Genomic DNA, 17,979 nt, shown 5'->3' on the forward strand with positions numbered 1-17,979 from the left:
CAATGACAAAAACATTTTAACTTTTATCTGGAGAGAAAAAAAATAAGAACTGCTTACCTGGTAGCCATCTTGAGTGTCACAGTCAATTATGTCCCTTCCAACAATTTTTTTTTTTGAAAATGTTAGTTCCTTGACGGTTTAATCAATGATTGAAAATTGTTGCAGAGGATGAGAAATTGGTCTTGGACACATTTAAATTCCTTATTATCGTCTCTACATTTACCAATGATCACCAAATACCACGTGTTTCTTTACTGTAAATGTTATAAATGAATCATGTTTTGTATTACAGACTTCATTCATTTTCAATTGGACTTTTGTTTCTCGTGGTTTGAAAACTATGCCATTCATTCACCAAAAGAAATGTAATTCCTCACTGATGTTTAGTCTGTCATGTGCTGAATAGTTAGTCTGTGATGAAGAAAACCTGTTCTGCCTGGCAGACGCTTAAATCAACATCTCTATTATTGAGACTGACTTTTACCACAGTCTACCTACAGTACTAGTCAGGCTGAAGTTTGAACTGTTCATTTAAAATAAGTCTTAAGGTTTGTGATTTTGTAGCTTAACACACAGTGACATCGCATATACATGATCATGCAGTACAGTGATATATAATATATACATTTTATTAGCTTATTGTCATCTTTATCTGTGATCTTAGCTCGAGACATAAAGTCTGTGCCATCCTGCTGTGTCTCTGGTGATTGTCATTTCCTGGGATCTCAAGTTTCTCTGATGGAATTCCTGTAAAGCTTGTTTAAATTGTCACCCATTTATGATTACCTGGCAGAGGTGTGGTAGGTGATAAGGATCTTGGGTGAGTGTGTTGCCCGGAGATCTAGTTATCTAATGTCACAATTTTAATGCTGTTGCAATCCAGGTGCCAAATGACCTCGATCTGACTCCTGGGTCTTTGGTGAGTCTGGCAGAGGGGTGATTTTGATAAGGTTGGGCTCTGGCCCTGCTTGATTGTCTTGCTTCCCATGGTTTTGCTTGAATACCTGAGGAAGAGCAGCTATGCACTTGTTCACTGACTTCTGCATCCTGTTGACTCTTCGATACAGGATGAAAGCTAGGCTGAGGGCATATCTTACTGGCGGCAGTGGCTCAGTGGTTCATGTAGGTTGTCTACAAATCGGAAGGTTGGTGGTTCAATCCCCGGTTCCACCTGACCAAGTGTCGAGGTGTCCTTGAGCAAGACACCTAACCCCAGCTGCTCCAGACGAGCTGGATGGCGCCTTGCATTGCTGACACCGCCGTCGGTGTATGACTGAGTGAGTGAATGGGTGAATGTGAGGCAACTTGTAAAGCGCTTTGGATGCCCATAGGTCTGTTAATAAATGCAGTCCATTTACCATTACCATTTACTCCTATAGAGAGGTAAAGTACCCTGTCAGCGGTTGTCCAAGCTTGGACAACGGGGAGGCTGTGCATAGCTGGCATTCGAACCAGTGCCTAAAGGGCAGTGTCGATGGGCATTACATCAGTTAGCTGGGTCTGCCCTTTCGCAAACCTCATTTCCAGTTTAGGGTTTAAAGTGAAGTTCTGGTCCCTAAAGAAAGTTGAAATTTCCAGTTCGGTGTGGTACATCATCATTGACGGCCTTTTGTGCAGCAATTTTTTTGTGTGTGCAGCAACCTAGTTAAGGCGGTAGGGTTTCCAAGCTGAGGCGGGCCGCCCGAACTGAAATGTGCTGCGGGAAACCCTGGTTATATTGCATATACATGATCATGCAGTGCAGGGATATTTAACCTATACATTTTAACAGCTTATTATGATCTTAAAATGTGATATTAGCTCTAGACATATAGTCCGTGCCATCCTGCTGTTCCTCTAGCGATTTTCATCAGCCTGGGATCTCAAGTTTCTCTGATGGAATTCCAGTGAAGCTTGTTTAAAGACAGCATTTGTTTAAATTGTTGCCCATTTATGATTACCTGGCAGAGGTGTGGTAGGTGATAAGGATCTTGGGTATGTGTGTTGCCCATAGATCAAGTTATCTAAGGTCACAGTTTTAATGCTGTTACAATACAGGTGCTAAATGACCTCGATCTGACTCATAGCCATCTGCTACAGTAGGTTACAGATATGTGATAACCTCACTCTCTCTTTCTCTCTCTAGTGCTCAAAGCATTTTCGGTACAGACATGAATTTGGGCAGACGGCTGATCGTGACCATTGGCCTGACCTTGACCTTAGGTCTGCTGCAGTGGCCAATATGCGATGTCAGCGGCCAGGAAGGACCATCTCCTGCTCAAGTTCTTCAGGAACTGCTGACACGATATGGGGACAACGCCACCATCTCAATCCCTCAGCTTCGATTGCTCCTCGTGCGGTTAAATGGGGGACAGAGCGGAGAACACGGTGTACAAACCCAACCAAAGCCCACCAAAACCAATGCATCCAAGGTAAGACTATCTCAGACGTTATGCAGGTTTAAGTCAAGAAATATTCGGGAGCTAAATGTTTTTGTGTCTGATTAGTGCTTGCACGTGCAAATACTTGGAACAAACATATTTTTTATGTGTATATATTGTTTGGCCAGTTTTTGCCTTTATTCAACAGTGAGGTTAGGAGAGGACAGGAAAGTATAGGGATGAGAGAGGGGTATGGGAGTGGCAAATGACCATGAGCCGGGAATCGAACTTGAGTCACCGAAACTGCGAAAGCACCACATGTCGGAACGCTACCCACTACACCATCGGCTCTGACCTGATTTTTAATAACATTTTATAAATTTGGGAATTAATTTGTCACTGTGGCTGGATTGCCCAAATTGTAGTACTGTGTTTAATTTCATTTATTTTGCCATGTCAAGTAAGTAACATAAAGGGGTGTAAACTCTCTGAATTATGTTATATATTTTAAGTTACAAAGATTTTTCTGATTTGCCGTTCTGAAAGTCTTGATCCTCTGCTTTCGCTCGCATGCTTTGGCTAAAAGAAATATTTTAAATAGTTTCAAAGCTTTGTGTCACCTTCACTCCCCCGTGACTCTGTTGATAAGCTTGCGGCGGTTTATAAGACATAACACAGGCTAATCCTGGGCCACCCAAACACGCTTGTTAAGTTGTGAAGTACAGTAAATACCTTTTTTTGGTCAAACAATTTCAACAGCCGTTTATATGAAACATATTTTTATAAACTCACGGCATACACTACATTCCCCATGCTCATGACATCCCACACAACATTACTTTAACAATTGATAAAAGGTTACTTTCTGGCCATCTCATCTGTGATTTCAGTAAGGAGATGAAGGTTAGGTTGATATTTTTTTGGTAGTTTTACACTCCACTGTGAGTGTATATAAAGTGTAGTTTGATGTTTGCTTAAAGTTTATTGATGGAGCATTTGCACCCGGAAGTTGTGTGACATCATACACTTGACTTGAAAGCAGACTTTTAACACTTGTTACAATCATATCACAAATGTATAGACCCTTTTGGATTAGACGTCACAGTTATGTCACCACAAGCTGCTCGCGCAATGTGGCTGCAGAAAAAAAATGGAAATGAATTACACACAAGTGAAATGAGCAGGATAACTCTTTAGAAAATGTCTTGTTGTGCTGTTGAGTGTCAGAATAGGAATGGCAAAAAAAGATGGCCTTTATTTTTACAGAATACCGTCATCGAAGACACCATTTGAAGATAAACGTAGATGTTTATCTGGAAATCTATTAATAATTAGAATAGAAAATAAGTAGAGAAGATGACTGGTGTTCTGTCGAAGTCTGGTCCCTCTATGTGTTTCTTATAGCGTTTTTTTTATCACGTTATATTTATAATTTATTTAGAATATTTTTTTTATACTGAAAAAGCAATAATATCACCATTTATTAAATATTTAATAATTTTTTCATTTTCTATTATTTATTTTTATTTCCTTATATCTTACGTAATAAATATATAAATATAGCACCCACACACACACATGATATAAAGTGTTATTATAACATAAACAGGCCTATGCATTTTAATTTGTATTTATACCACGGATCTGTTGAATGCTGTATTCTGATGAAATGTTCCGTGGGTATGCATTAATTTCTGATAACCACACACCTAACTTGTCAAATGTTTTAAAAATAGGCCCCAGAGCAATGTTTGTGGTAACCGTGGGATAAGAGGAATAATTGCCTCCGGTCTTTGAATTATTTGAAAATAATGCATTATTTTCTTATAATTTAATGGCCCGTCGTCAATTATTCCTTACATAAACATTACAGTTTTATAATAGTTTTAGAACAAACAAGTAGGCTATAAATATAAGGAAGAAATAATAGAAAACAGGAAAATTATGAAATATTTAATAAACAGTATTATATAGAACATGATTGTATTGCTTTTATATACTTTAGCAATTCAGACTGTACAAATAATTGATTTAGCAATAAGAACAATACATATACATTACATACATGCATATCAGTAGCCAAGTCAATTCAACTTTTAATTTATCTAAAAAATAAACGTAACATGATTAAAACGCTATAAGAAACATTACACTAAAGGTAAACAGGGAAATTAAACTTCGAAAGAATACTGGATCCTTAAAAATCACGGTTTAATGCCAAAACACTTCACACCGCTACTGCAGAGCTGTCACTTTCTGCAACCAGTTTGGCTTTGCCTACAAAAAAAAACGTCATCTCTGTTTGCAAACACGAAAATGGTCTATAGGTTAGCTATATGGATCTAATATATGTATTTCATTCCTGTAGCCAAAAACTATTGCAAAAATGATGATTACCGATGTATTATTGTATGAGTCCGCTGTGTTAGCGATTAACGTTACCTAGCTAACATTCAATACGTTTAAAATTAAGTTCAATTATCATTGTTCGCTTGATTGTAAACCTCTTCAAAAACATTGCAATAGATAAATGGCTTGTAAGAGGAATTTTCTCTGTGTAAACATATCCCTACAAGTACCTTCAAAATTTGCTTTAGAGAAATTGTACTGTTAGATGAAATTTACACCCATGCATGCGGATGGGAAGGAGAAACCGACTTCAACAATAATTAGGCATCGGCAGCTCTGAACTATTATTAAACAACAAATATTTACTAATTGGCTCAAGCCCCAAATTATTAGTGCTAGTGTTTCCCAGTGTGACACCAATTTCACAAATATTGTCTTCTAGGTTATCTTGCTTTTTGTATTAATCTTCTGCCAAGTTTCTGAACACACCTTGACTTCACAAAGCCAAGATTATTTGTCTTTAGGTGTAATTTATTAATCATATGGGCTTCTTAATAATCATACCATCTGTTCTGTTTGGCGTAAAATTATTTGTGTGCTCCACTTACTTATTTTGCCATTGTTTTTCCAGCACATTTTTACAAACCCGTTCTGTATCTCTGAACCTCAGTCCTGACATTTATCTAGGTACCACCTTAAAATTTGACTATTTCAGAAGTCTAGGTCAAATTCGTGATCTGTGTCCTGTGGTGTGGGAGCTCCAGTATAAGCTCAGTTTTGTAATACAAGTCTTTTTCTCTGTGATATGTAAACGAAACCTCTGTCCGGTGCTTTCAGTGCTTGGCAACAGATGCTCTGGCCCTGTATGGGATGAGTGAAGAGTCCCGTATAGATGGACGGGGCCTGCAGGAGATCTGTCCCACCATGTTACAGCAGCTGGACTCTCAAGCATGTAAAGCCCAAGAGGACCAAGATCCAGGGACCAGCCCTAAACCTACAGAAGCTGAGGGTAAGTTTTTTTTGTGGAGATTCTGATTTTTGGACTTTCGTCCTTTTATGCAACTTGTCTTTTAATATTTATTTTTAAGATGACATGTTCTGCACGTCCACAAGGATTATTGTTTCATAATTATCAGTATGGATAAAGTACAACAGATGTTATCACACATTTACCAGGGACTAAGTTATAGTGTATCTAGAGTATCCTATAGACAGCCTTTGATTTGGCCATTAAAATTCTTTGAAAAATTTAGTAGATCAGTAATCGGTATGAGTTTAAACTGTGACTGAAACCGTCAGAAGAGACATGTCTCATACTTAAAGTGTGAACAGAAGAACAGCAGAAGTTTGTAGTCTGAAGATTTGACTTCTCCATAAAACATGAACCTAAAAAGTAGGGCTGCACACTTAATCGAAAAACTAATCAGCCTTGACACAGGAAAATGATTCATTGGATTAACTCATTAAAATTGTGGGCAGGATTTCCATCCAATATGAATGTGTACCCCTAACTCATAAAAAACTTCTTTACACAGTAAAAATATATTGAGTTAGTCCAACTCAATTTAAAGTAAATGGCAATACTCAATTAATTGCCTCAACTCAATTTAGTGTAGTTTGAATAACTCAAAGTAGTGTAGTCTGAATAACTCAATTCTGTTATTTTATACAAAACGTTTTTATATCATACTAATTAGCATAAGCACATGTTAGCATGCTAATAATAATAACATATGATACTTTGGATGAGCATGTGAGAAGAGACTGATCTCCAAACAGGCATTTACAGAGTTAGTGCTTATTGAGAGAAATACGTCACATCCACAACCTAACCACAAGCGCCACTCTTCTGAACGATGGTAACCAAACAATTTGAAAAAATATAACACAAACGCTTCTAAATCAATAAGATAAACCGACATTAAACACTATTAAGTCTTTCTCTTTACCTAAAAATGCATAAAATATCACTTAATTAAAAAAATTACTCTCCAAAAGCAGTTGCATGCAAAGCATGCTGGGAAATTATTTTTCCAGAACCCAAACTCAAACTAATTGTGTTAACGCAATTAAAAATAAATCAATAAAATATAGTACATATTCATTTTGTGTTAGACTAATTAAATATACTTATTGCTCTTAATGAGGTATTTTAAATTAATTGAACACAATTTTAATGTGTCATTTCTAAGAAGGGCTTGAATCATTTTTTGTACAAGAGTGTACAAGCAGTCAAAGTCTTTGTTAACAACAAATAAAACACCATACATAGTTCATAAAAAATATTTACAATATAAATATTGTATAATTACAACATACACAGTTTACACTAGATGCACATTATATTTTAAATGATATAATATAAAATAATATAATATAATATTATATATATATATATATATATATATATATATATATATATATATATATATATATATATATATATATATATATATATATATATATATATATATATATATATATATATATATATATATATAATATATATATATATATATATATATATATATATATATATATATATATATATATATATATATATATATATATATATATATATATATATTTATATTATATATATATATATATTTATATTATATATATTTATATTATATATATTTATATTATATATATTTATATTATATATATATATATATATATATATATATATATATATATATACATATATATATACATATATATATACATATATATATATGCAAACAATTAGTTGGGATTAGTTGTTATGCAGCCCTAAATTCAAGGTTTTTGTCTGTCAGATACACAGATATATGCAAATACAACCTGTAGTGAAATGTAAGTCTGCTCTTTTAGACTGTGCAACTAAAAAATTTGGCAAATATATACAATTAAGGCCAAAAAACTATATGAAGGAATAAGAAATTAAATCGAGAACTGATATTAAGGTAGAATTAAGGTAGAACTGTAGATAAAATCTGCAAGTAAAGTGCGGGCGCAGTAAACCAGTGAATTACATTACATTAACATACACCAACCAAATAATGCATTATTATAAATAAATGGCCAAGCTTGTATATTTTAGATGCAAGTCGCTTCTGGAGTCAATCACAGTCCTCTGGCCAAACAGGAGAATTTAAGGGAGGCTGTTTGTTTAGGGAGTCTTTCAAAATCTCAATTTAACCACTGTGTAGGCAAGAGGTATAAAAAGCCAAGACCGCGAGTTCAGAAAAATTCATGGGCGTATAAGTCTGCTGAGACATTTGGGAAAATCATGCAGACAGGAAACAACTTCACAGACCTATAATCTGAGAGACCAGTGGTTTACAAAAATCATTTGATATACAAGTTTCTTTTAGATTACAAAAATTGATGGATACTGAATTTCTTTTTTAACTGCCTGTTGTTTTCTCACTGAACATTATTGCATAACGTTATCTGACGTAGATTTTCCACTTCTTATCCATCCTGGCAGCTGGAGAGGAGATGGAAAATGTCACAAGGCCAGTTTAGCTGTTTAATGATATGCTTCTCACTGGAGTATCAGAAAAAATAAAAGACATCCTTCTTGTCTTCTTACAGCATCCTGATGTTTTACAATGGGGAAACAACCCTTACAAAAAAGAATATTAAAATATTTTACATTGTATTAAATGATTAAGCCTGCCATATTGGAGGACTATGGGATTTACATAGTACTACTATGACCGATGAGAATACAAAGAGAGGAGTGTAACCTGTCACAAACCGGATTCAAACCTGCCCCGTCACAGCTCTATATGTACAGTGAAGCTCATGCCCTAATCACTGTACTACATTATTTTGCATAGTCATTCTTTCACCATCCTCACTATGTTATATTAATTTATACTGGATGCTGCACATTGGTGGTGGTTGAGGAGATTCCCCCGTTCATATGTAAAGCGCTTTGAGTACTGAGAAAAGCGCTATATAAATGTAAGGAATTATTATTATTATTATTATACCCTCTCAGAAAAAAGGTACAAATGTTTTCACTGGGACGGTACCATTTAAAAAGGTCCTAATATGTAAAAATTTTGTATACAGATATGTACATTTGATTTTTACCATTTTGGAAGCCATTCAGCTGATCTCTACGGTATAATTTTTAGCATAGCTTAGCACAATCCATTGAATCTGATTAGACCATTAGCATCGTGCTAAAAAATTTCAATTTTTTTCCTATTTAAAACTTGACTCTTCTGTAGTTACATCGTGTACTAAAACCGAAGGAAAATTAAAAGTTGCGATTTTCTAGGCAGATATGGCTAGGAACTATACTCTCATTCTGGCGTAATAATCAAGGTCTTTGCTGCTGTAACATGGCTGCAGCAAGCGCAAAATAGCCCGAAAATAGTCCCTGCTATTGAAAGTAACGATATTACGCACTGCCAAGGGGACTGTTTTCTGGCAGTGCGTAATATCATTGTGCCTCCTGCAGCCATGTTACGGCAGAAAAGTCCTTGATTACGATGCTAATGGTCTAATCAGATTCAATGGATTGTGCTAAGCTATGCTAAAAAAGCTACCGCCCGAGGGGCAACCTTCCGATCTCTCCAATGAAGCCGTTACGGAAGTGCCTTAAACTGCAATTCATCGACTGGCCTCTAGAGGCTGGCTCCAAAAGCGAGTCAATTCCCATAGACCACCATGTTAAAATGCCTAACTTTACAGCAAAAAATAATATGTTTACAGCCAGGTACAAAAAATGTTTTTGGTTAATATAGCTAATTTATAGCTAGCTATATAGCCCTTCATGACAACCGTGGGGGGGATATTTTTTGTAACTCATCCTATTAAATTATTTTAAGCCACCTCAGCTTCATCCACGTCCCGCCTCTTTACCCTTTTTTCGATAATCCGCGAGTGACGCGCAGTCAAGATGGCGACGGCAGGCACCGCCTACTTTAAGTTTCAAAAAAAGCTCTTCACAAACCTATGGGTGACATCACGGACGCTACGTCCATATTTTTTACAGTCTATGGTACGATCCCAGTGTCCGCTTTGTGTACCTTCTGTACCTTTACTTTTGAGAGTGTAGTTTTATATCTTATAAAGTAGTAGTAGGCCTCATTTATGAAACCCAAGCAGGGTAAATTTGTCAGTCATCATAAAACCCTTAATAGGCTTTATGCCCAGCTGCACTACTTCCTGAACTTCAGCCAGCTCCTTGTTTCCTGTCTTCCATTATTGGACAAACTGATTAATCCAGGTGTGCCTGACCTCAGTAGTCACAACAACAATAATCAGACACACCTGGATTAATCAGTTTGTCCAATAATGGCTGACAGGAAACAAGGAGCTGGCTGAAGTTCAGGAAGTAGTGCAGCTGGGCATAAAGCCTTTTGTGCCATTAATGCGCCAATTTATGTTTAAATGGATTTTTGAACAATTTATGCCAGTTGTGTTAAACGGTTCAAAGGTTTCCAAAATGCTTGACTTGCGCAACTTTTTATACCATAGATTTTGTATGAAAGACTTGATTTGACTATGAGTTTTTGCTTTCTTTAGGTAAACTGCCGACAGCTGTGTTCAGTGCTGTTAATGTAAACTCTGTGGTTTTGGAGAAAGCTGGTTTAGACGTGTCACGTGACATTATGTTATGTACATTACACGCACCTCCTATGTTTGCCTCCTAGACAATGACAGTCTTCCTCATGTTTGTCATCAATCTTTTGTTTCCAGGTATTCAAGCTGGGCTGGATTAAAACAGAACACCACTTTAATGTTATACAATTAATTTACAGACCAAAGCTGTTGGGTGTGTTTGCCCAGTTATAATGTTGTTTTATTAAAGGGTGTATGTATGTGTGTCCTGCAGTGTGGGGTTACTCGATTCTGAGCGTGACTCTGGTTAGTGCATTCGCTTTGACTGGCGTTTTTGTGGTTCCCCTGATGAGGACGCGATTCATGCGCAGAGCGCTTGTCTTTTTCATCGCTCTTTCCATCGGAACGTTGTTATCCACTGCCATCTTTCAGCTCCTGCCTGAGGTTTAGTATCCACCCCCCATATCTCCACCCAAACATGCCGAATCAACCTGGGATCAAGATTAATCTCCTTAGGGTGTCTGGAATGGCCGTCTTTTTTCTTTTTATCTTTATGCAAAGTTTTCACCTTTACCAAAACAAAACTTCAGACCACGGCAAATGTGGTTCTCAATGTGGGGATTTTCTTTTCTTGAACCTCTTCCTATTCCAAATGATTTCTTTTTTTTTGTATTAATGGCTGTCATTTTCTGAGTATATATATTTTTAAGTTCAAGCTACATCTGTAACTTTTGCCTCTCTGTTTGAAATGTAGAATTGCAGGTTAGTTTACATACTTGGGTATAAATTGACATTTCACACGAAATATGACTCACAGCACAACTTAAAAATTAACTGTATAAGAAGCAATATTCAAATATTATAATAATTTTTTTAATTATAATAATAAACATTATTTTACGCCTACTGTTGTGAATCAAAGTAAGGAGACCGATTAAACTCAAATTATTTACTTGTGTAGCTTTAAGCATCAAAAATGACATTTGATACCAATCACTAATATTGTTTAACTCTTTCCCCGCCATTCACAAGTTATCTGGTCAATTAAGAGAAAACGCTTCCCTGGCAATGACGAGTTGCCAATGACGGCTATATGGGGAGGCTGCAGACCTGGAGCCGGTAGATCTACGCCCCTGACAGTTTTACGCCCCTTGCAGTTTTGCGCCCCTGTTGCTTCTCATGCGTTCAGTAGGGGGAGAGGGAAATACAACTACGATACTAGCCTATTTAAACAACCGTTTATGAGAACTATTGATTAATTTTACACATTTAAACGAAAATTGTATAAACTTACAGTGTACACTGCAGTCTGCACACTGCGGAAAATTCCATATAGTCCAGGTCTGGTCATCTTGGTTTTTATTATTGGAGATAAAAATAAGGATCATGGTTTAAATAATTTTGCATCATGATACGAGTGTATATTAGCGTGTTTTCCTGTGGCATTTGAAATCGATTGAACCCGGAAGCGGCGCATGATGACGTCACACTTAACTATTTATATTTATTTATAAACTGTTTTTATATACAAGAGACTGGCTGATATGATGTTGTGATTTTATATTAAGTTACATTTAGATATTAACCATATTTAGGCCATTAGACATAAAGTACTGTAGGATCCTAAATGCTGTACAATTCACAATAGGTCGTCATACAGCTACAAAACATGTCCTACATAGCATTTTATGAAGACAAACACAATAACTTTCTAAAATTCCAAGGGTCATTTAAAAGAAAGAGACAATATTGTGGTTCACAAATTTGTTTATTAACACCATGACTTGGTTATTTCATGACTCCTGTAGATGACTCTCCTATGGTTTGCCACTCTTTGAATGTTTTTTTTATCCTGCTATCAAAGTGCTCTCGCTCACTAATAAAAATAAATAAAGCAAAGGTTGAATAGTGTTAGAAACAATGGTTACTTATAATTAATGGCAGTATATCGCATCAATCGTTTATAAATAATAAATGTATCGTTATAATACAATCAAAAACAATAACTTTAGCAGATTATTTAACATACCTCAATTCGTATCGCTTCAAGAAGGTCTGCTGCTATCATACTACGGTCTGCTGTTTTGTGACTAGGCTCATATACTAATATACAGCCTCCCCCTACTGGACGCACGAGGAACAACAGGGGCGTAAAACTGTCAGGGGCGTAAAACTGTCAGGGGCGTAGATCTACCGGCTCCAGGTCTGCAGCCTCTCCCTACTCAATGACGGCAATCCATACTTTTGCGATTATCCACTAGGTGGTGCTCTTACCCAACTATTAAAACACTGACGCATCCACTGATCCAAAAACAATACAAACTCTGCATGTTTTGTTCATCGTTCTGAATCGGATCTTTTACAAAAGTAAATTTAATTATCTCAAAATATGGTATTTTTGTAGAAACCTTCCCATATCTGAGAGGTGATTAAACATTTTTTTTAAAGCAGAGGGTTTGTTTTTTCATTTAATATTGCATGTTTATATATTTAAAGAAAAACATTTCTGGAAGGAATTAAATTTTTCTGAAAATAATATAAAATTCTGCCGCTGACTTTTTTTAAAAAACGCTGGCAGAGAAAGAGTTAAATAAACATTTTGAAGAACACGGCAAAATAAAAATTGGGGAATTTGATTTATTTCCCATAAATCAGAGACTCTTATATACCGCAAGTAGTGCTGTCATAAAACATTGACTGCAAATCAAAATCATTCCTTTAGACCATGGTTCTCAAACTGGGGGCCGGGGCCCCCAGGGGGGCCACGAGATGGTGCCAGGGGGCCCCAGTTTTATTACATTTTATAAAATAAATAAGTTTATCATGAATTCTGTGCAATTAACCCTAAAAAAAAATAAGGCTACTAACCAACAACACTACTTTGTATCATTCAATATGTTTTGTTTAATTAACTCTTTCACCGCCAGCGTTTTTAAAAAAAGTTGCCAGCCAGCGCCAGCGCTTTTCATGATTTTCATCAAAGTTTAATGCCTTCCAGAAAATGTTCTTCTTTAAATATATAAACATACAATATACCAAATGAAAGAACCGTTTCATCCTACCTGGTTCTTTTGCAATCAGCTTTTGAATATGGGTAGGTTTCTGCAAAAACACCACATTTTGAGCATAAAGCAGAGATAATTCCATTTTAGTGACGGACTTTTCATAGAGATCCCATTCAGAGCGATCTTTAAAACAGACACGGACATGCAGCCGCTTGCCATAGGGCAATACTTCCGGGTTTAAAAAGTTGGGGTAATAGCGGTATTGCGGAAAATCTCGTCATTGGCGGGGAAGCGTTTTCTCTTAATTGACGAGATAACTCGTCAATGGCGGGGAAAGAGTTAAAAGTTGAGTTTTAGAACAGTTTTGTCATAAATTTTATTTTGGGGGGGCCGCGAAGGAATAAGCTGTACACAAGGGGGGCCGCACGCTGAAAAAGTTTGAGAACCACTGCTTTAGAAGAAATAGCGGTTACCGAAAAATTTCTGTTTGTACACCATACACTATATGGTGGTGTATAATACTATTGGTGTATAATATTAGGTCACTTTCTGGTGACCTAATACCCCCGCTGCTGTTATAGGGTTGTCGAACTACTGTATCATAGGCATCAGTCAAACAGAAGAAAGGTACAGGTACATCCTTTTGTCCTGGATGTTCATGGTTCATTGGCCACTCTGCATAAATGGGGTGTTCTCTGTCGCCTCTGGGACATTTTGGGATGGATGGGCAGAGAGAGGATGTGGTGGAGGGTGTTCTGTCATGCCCTCAGGTTTTAAAGATTTTCATCTTTTAAGACATCATTTGTTCTACCAGGAAGCCGCCTCCCTCAGTTCCTCTGTGAATTAAACACAATGGATTGAATGTGAGAGGGCACTTTGGGGTCCTTGAGACAATACAATGAAGTGATTGTGTGTCTGAATTGGTTATAATTATCACTGTTGATTCATTATTTTAATGAGATATAAATGCAGATGGAATGAATCAAATGCAAATATTTTCAAATCTTCATTCTGGTTGCTGAATTAATGTCACTAATGGCCTGCTGCATGTTAATATGTTACACTATTGAAATTATAAATATAATAATTTCACCAAGTGTTAATTATTCTGCCAATTATTTAAATGCAGATGGTATTAATCTATGAAATTCACAGAAATTGTTTTCAAATGGAAAAAAAGAAAAAACGCACATTTTCCCCTAAAGGATGAATTTCACAACTGAAATGAAAAATATAATTGTTTTAATTATTCTGTTAAATAATTTAAATATTTCTTTCCACTTCCTCTCTCCCTCTCTCTCTTTTTCTCTCTCTCTGTCTTTCTCTTGGTCGATTGGCCAGTGTGGGGGTATGGTTTCCTGTGTGTGACAGTGATATCTCTCTGTTCACTGGTCGGGGCGAGCGTGGTTCCCTTCATGAGGAAAACCTTTTACAAGCGGTTGCTGCTGTACTTCATAGCCCTGGCCATTGGTACTCTGTACTCCAACGCCCTCTTTCAACTAATCCCAGAGGTAGAGTGGACACGTGGGGGAAAGGTTTTAAAAACGTGTGCCACACAGCCAGACCTAAGACATTTCAGATTTCACTCTCCAGACATCTAGAGAGCTTCTGGTGTGGATATGTTAAGTCAAAGGAATAGTTCACCCAAAATTTGAAATTCTGTCACTGTTTACTCACCATAATGTTACTCGTCCTATGCGTACAAATACTTTTTCGGACCATGGTACACTGAAAAAAATTATTCATTGAATTTAATACATTTTTTTAAGGTAAGTGGTTGCAATCAATTTATTTAAGCAACATTTAAACGAAACAAAAAAAATAGTAAAGTAAAATAAAATGTAAAACTTTTGTTTAAATGTAGCTTAAATAAATTGATTGCAACCACTTACCTTAAATTTTTTTATTAAATTCAATGAATAATTTTTTTCAGTGTATGTATGCATATGTAGAACACAATAAATTTACAGCAATTTATATATATATATATATATATATATATATATATCTCAAAGATTAAAGACATCGTTAAATGGCCAAGCTTGTATAATTTTAGATACTTGTATATAAATATCCAAAATAATAACCCAGAAAAAAGCTGGGTTATTTTCACCTAACGTTGGGTCAAAAAGGTACGAGCCTAGCCGTTTTGTATATGTGACCCAACAATGGGTTAAAACAACCCAGCATTTTTGGTTAAAGCAACCCAGCTTAGGTTAAATTCGAACCAAACCGACTGGGCTCGTACATTTTTTTTTTTTTATAATAAACGTTTATGATTTGTTTTTTATTTAAAAAAAGTATTTTTTGTATAATAAAAAATACTTTTATGATGTTTTTTGTGTTTAAAAAAAGTGAGACATTTTAAAGGACAAGTTCGGTATTTTAGACTTAAAGCCCTGTTTTCAGATTGTTTATGGTGAAATAGAATGGTTTTGACTGAAATTTCGACATTTTCGGCTGCCCTGAGAATTTTCGCGTGTTTGTGTTTCATCTCACACCTCTACAATGGGTTTAATGGTGCACTGGAACAATCCTTCCTAAAATGCATTAAACTTTCGTTTACAAAGACGTGAAACTCACCGAGTGGTCAGGGGTGTTCACTGATATGCTCACACAAAAATCGCTGCAAAAGATGCTTTCCAACAGCTGTTTTAGCATTCGTTGTTAACTTGTGGACCTATTTCCCCAAACGCCTCACACCCGTACATTCTTCCGCTTAGAGCTTGAATAATAAACACTCCAGCCCAGGTGGTGGCGCTAATCCGCCTTTGCCAATTGCAAGAATGGAAACAAAGTTCCCGGCGCGGAGTAATACCGTACCTCACAGGACGTCTAATACAGTCAATGGAGTTGGTAAAAACTACGATAAAACCTGTTGGAATGCGTCTTTTGGAGCGATTTTTGTGTGAGCATACCAGTGAACACCCCTGACCACTCGGTGAGTTTCACGTCTTTGTAAACGAAAGTTTAATGCATTTTAGGAAGGATTGTTCCAGTGCACCATAAAACCCATTGTAGAGGTGTGAGATGAAACACAAACACGCCACAATTCTCAGGGCAGCCGCAAATGTCGAAATTTCAGTCAAAACCATTCTATTTCACCATAAACAATCTGAAAACAGGGCTTTAAGTCTAAAATACCGAACTTGTCCTTTAAAATAACATGGGTGAGTAAATGATTACAAATTTTTATTTTTTGGGTGATGAAAATCCTTTTTCTCTCTGGCCTTAATGTTTCCCCCTGCTGCAAGATTAATCTAGAAATTGTGGGATTGATCAAAATTTTGTTGAGTTGTCTACTTTAAATCCACAGTATGTCCTTTAATTTCATTTTTGATCACTCTGTGTATGGCATTGTGCAAATTAATAAATAAATAGTAAAATTATAATTTTGTAAATTATAAAAAGAAAAATAAAACAATCATTTTACTGAGGTCAGGGGGAATCACTAATGCAGATGGACCAATCCAAAACCCCTCTCATCCTCGCTTTTCTAGACCACTTTTGAATAACTTCACCCTTTATGTTTGTTTATAATGCCATTCTTAATTATAAGATTCTCATGTTTCCAAAAATATATTTTCTTGAGTCTAGGAAAGCGATTGAGGGTAGTTTGGATTGTATCCATACTAAACACGCAAATATCCATACTACTGATCCACATGTTCTGTTATTTAGGACATTACACGAGACGTGACTACAGATCCGTACACTACACATAATCCAACATTTTCCAGATTTTAAATTATGCTTACATGCATACATTAATTTATGATTACATTTAATTAGTTTAATAAGTTGAATGAAATAGTGTCTTCTGTATACAGGCTTTTGGATTTGACCCCTTGGAGGATTATTATGTGTCCAAGTCTGCTGTTGTCTTTGGGGGATTCTACCTGTTCTTCTTCACAGAGAAAGTCCTAAAGATGATCTTAAAGCCAAAGGACAAGGTGAGTTTTGTACTGTCAGTGAACTATGGAGGTTCTTGTTTTAGCAAATACCTTTATTGACATTGTCATTGAGACTTCCCAGTCACAATTTTTCCTTGCTCTGCTCCATGGGTGTTGTTCATTTTGTGTGTTTGGTTGATTTCTTAGGGGGCTGAAACACTTCTGGGCTGTGCATTAATGGAGTCTCTAAATGGGAATTTAAATAACATTCAATTCAGTGTAAATCTATATATAATACATAGTAATATTGCAAAGTACATGTAGCAGTACCAATTACGAAAACATAAATCTATACATTTTGACTAAAATCGGTAAAAACGTGTTTTCTATAACAAAAAAGTGATGAAAACCACTATTTTCTGTTACAAACTTTCACATAGCATCTTTAGGTTATAAAAAACATTAAAAATTCAATTCCATAATTTGATTTTCAAAGATTTATTATGAAAATGTTTTTCCGCAAAATGCAATAAATCCATTACAAGTTTCTTTCAAAATGCTATAAATCTTTTGAATCAATGTATAAATATGCATTGATCTTTGCCATGTTATGTTCATTTAGTTGACTAGTGGTATACACTGATTAAAAAAATGAACATTAATGGCATTACTTAAAACTCTTACATTGTCATTGCTGTTGTGTAAAATGTTTTGCTCCTGCTCGATTTTCGTTGACTTTGAATAAAATAATAGAAAGTTTTTCATAAGATCCCCTGGGGTCAATGTGTTGTGCATGACAGAAGC

General features: G+C 35.8%; 1 protein-coding gene and 1 long non-coding RNA gene across 4 annotated transcripts in view; one reads left to right on the forward strand and one right to left on the reverse strand.

Annotated features, from left to right (window-relative positions):
- The window catches only part of slc39a14 (solute carrier family 39 member 14), a 30,952-nt gene that overhangs the window by 6,360 nt on the left and 6,613 nt on the right, over positions 1–17,979 (forward strand). For 2 of the 3 annotated variants that reach the window (XM_065250842.1, XM_065250840.1), the window contains exons 2-5: positions 2,126–2,411; positions 5,547–5,718; positions 14,624–14,793; positions 17,113–17,235. In XM_065250842.1, the coding sequence (XP_065106914.1) occupies positions 2,151–2,411; positions 5,547–5,718; positions 14,624–14,793; positions 17,113–17,235 (726 nt within the window). In that variant the 5' untranslated portion in view covers positions 2,126–2,150. Of the gene's footprint in view, positions 1–2,125; positions 2,412–5,546; positions 5,719–10,551; positions 10,722–14,623; positions 14,794–17,112; positions 17,236–17,979 lie in introns of all 3 variants that reach the window. The other variant, XM_065250841.1, reaches the window with a different exon arrangement.
- LOC135732619 (uncharacterized) overlaps positions 12,507–17,979 on the reverse strand; it is a 7,338-nt gene continuing 1,865 nt past the window's right edge. The window contains exons 2-3 of the long non-coding RNA XR_010526785.2: positions 17,287–17,421; positions 12,507–14,118 (exon numbers count right to left, since the gene is read on the reverse strand). This is a non-coding gene — a long non-coding RNA (uncharacterized lncRNA). The remainder of the gene's footprint in view (positions 14,119–17,286; positions 17,422–17,979) is intronic.

The sequence above is a fragment of the Paramisgurnus dabryanus genome, chromosome 5 (genome assembly GCF_030506205.2).
Source record: "Paramisgurnus dabryanus chromosome 5, PD_genome_1.1, whole genome shotgun sequence".
Lineage (NCBI taxonomy): Eukaryota > Metazoa > Chordata > Actinopteri > Cypriniformes > Cobitidae > Paramisgurnus > Paramisgurnus dabryanus.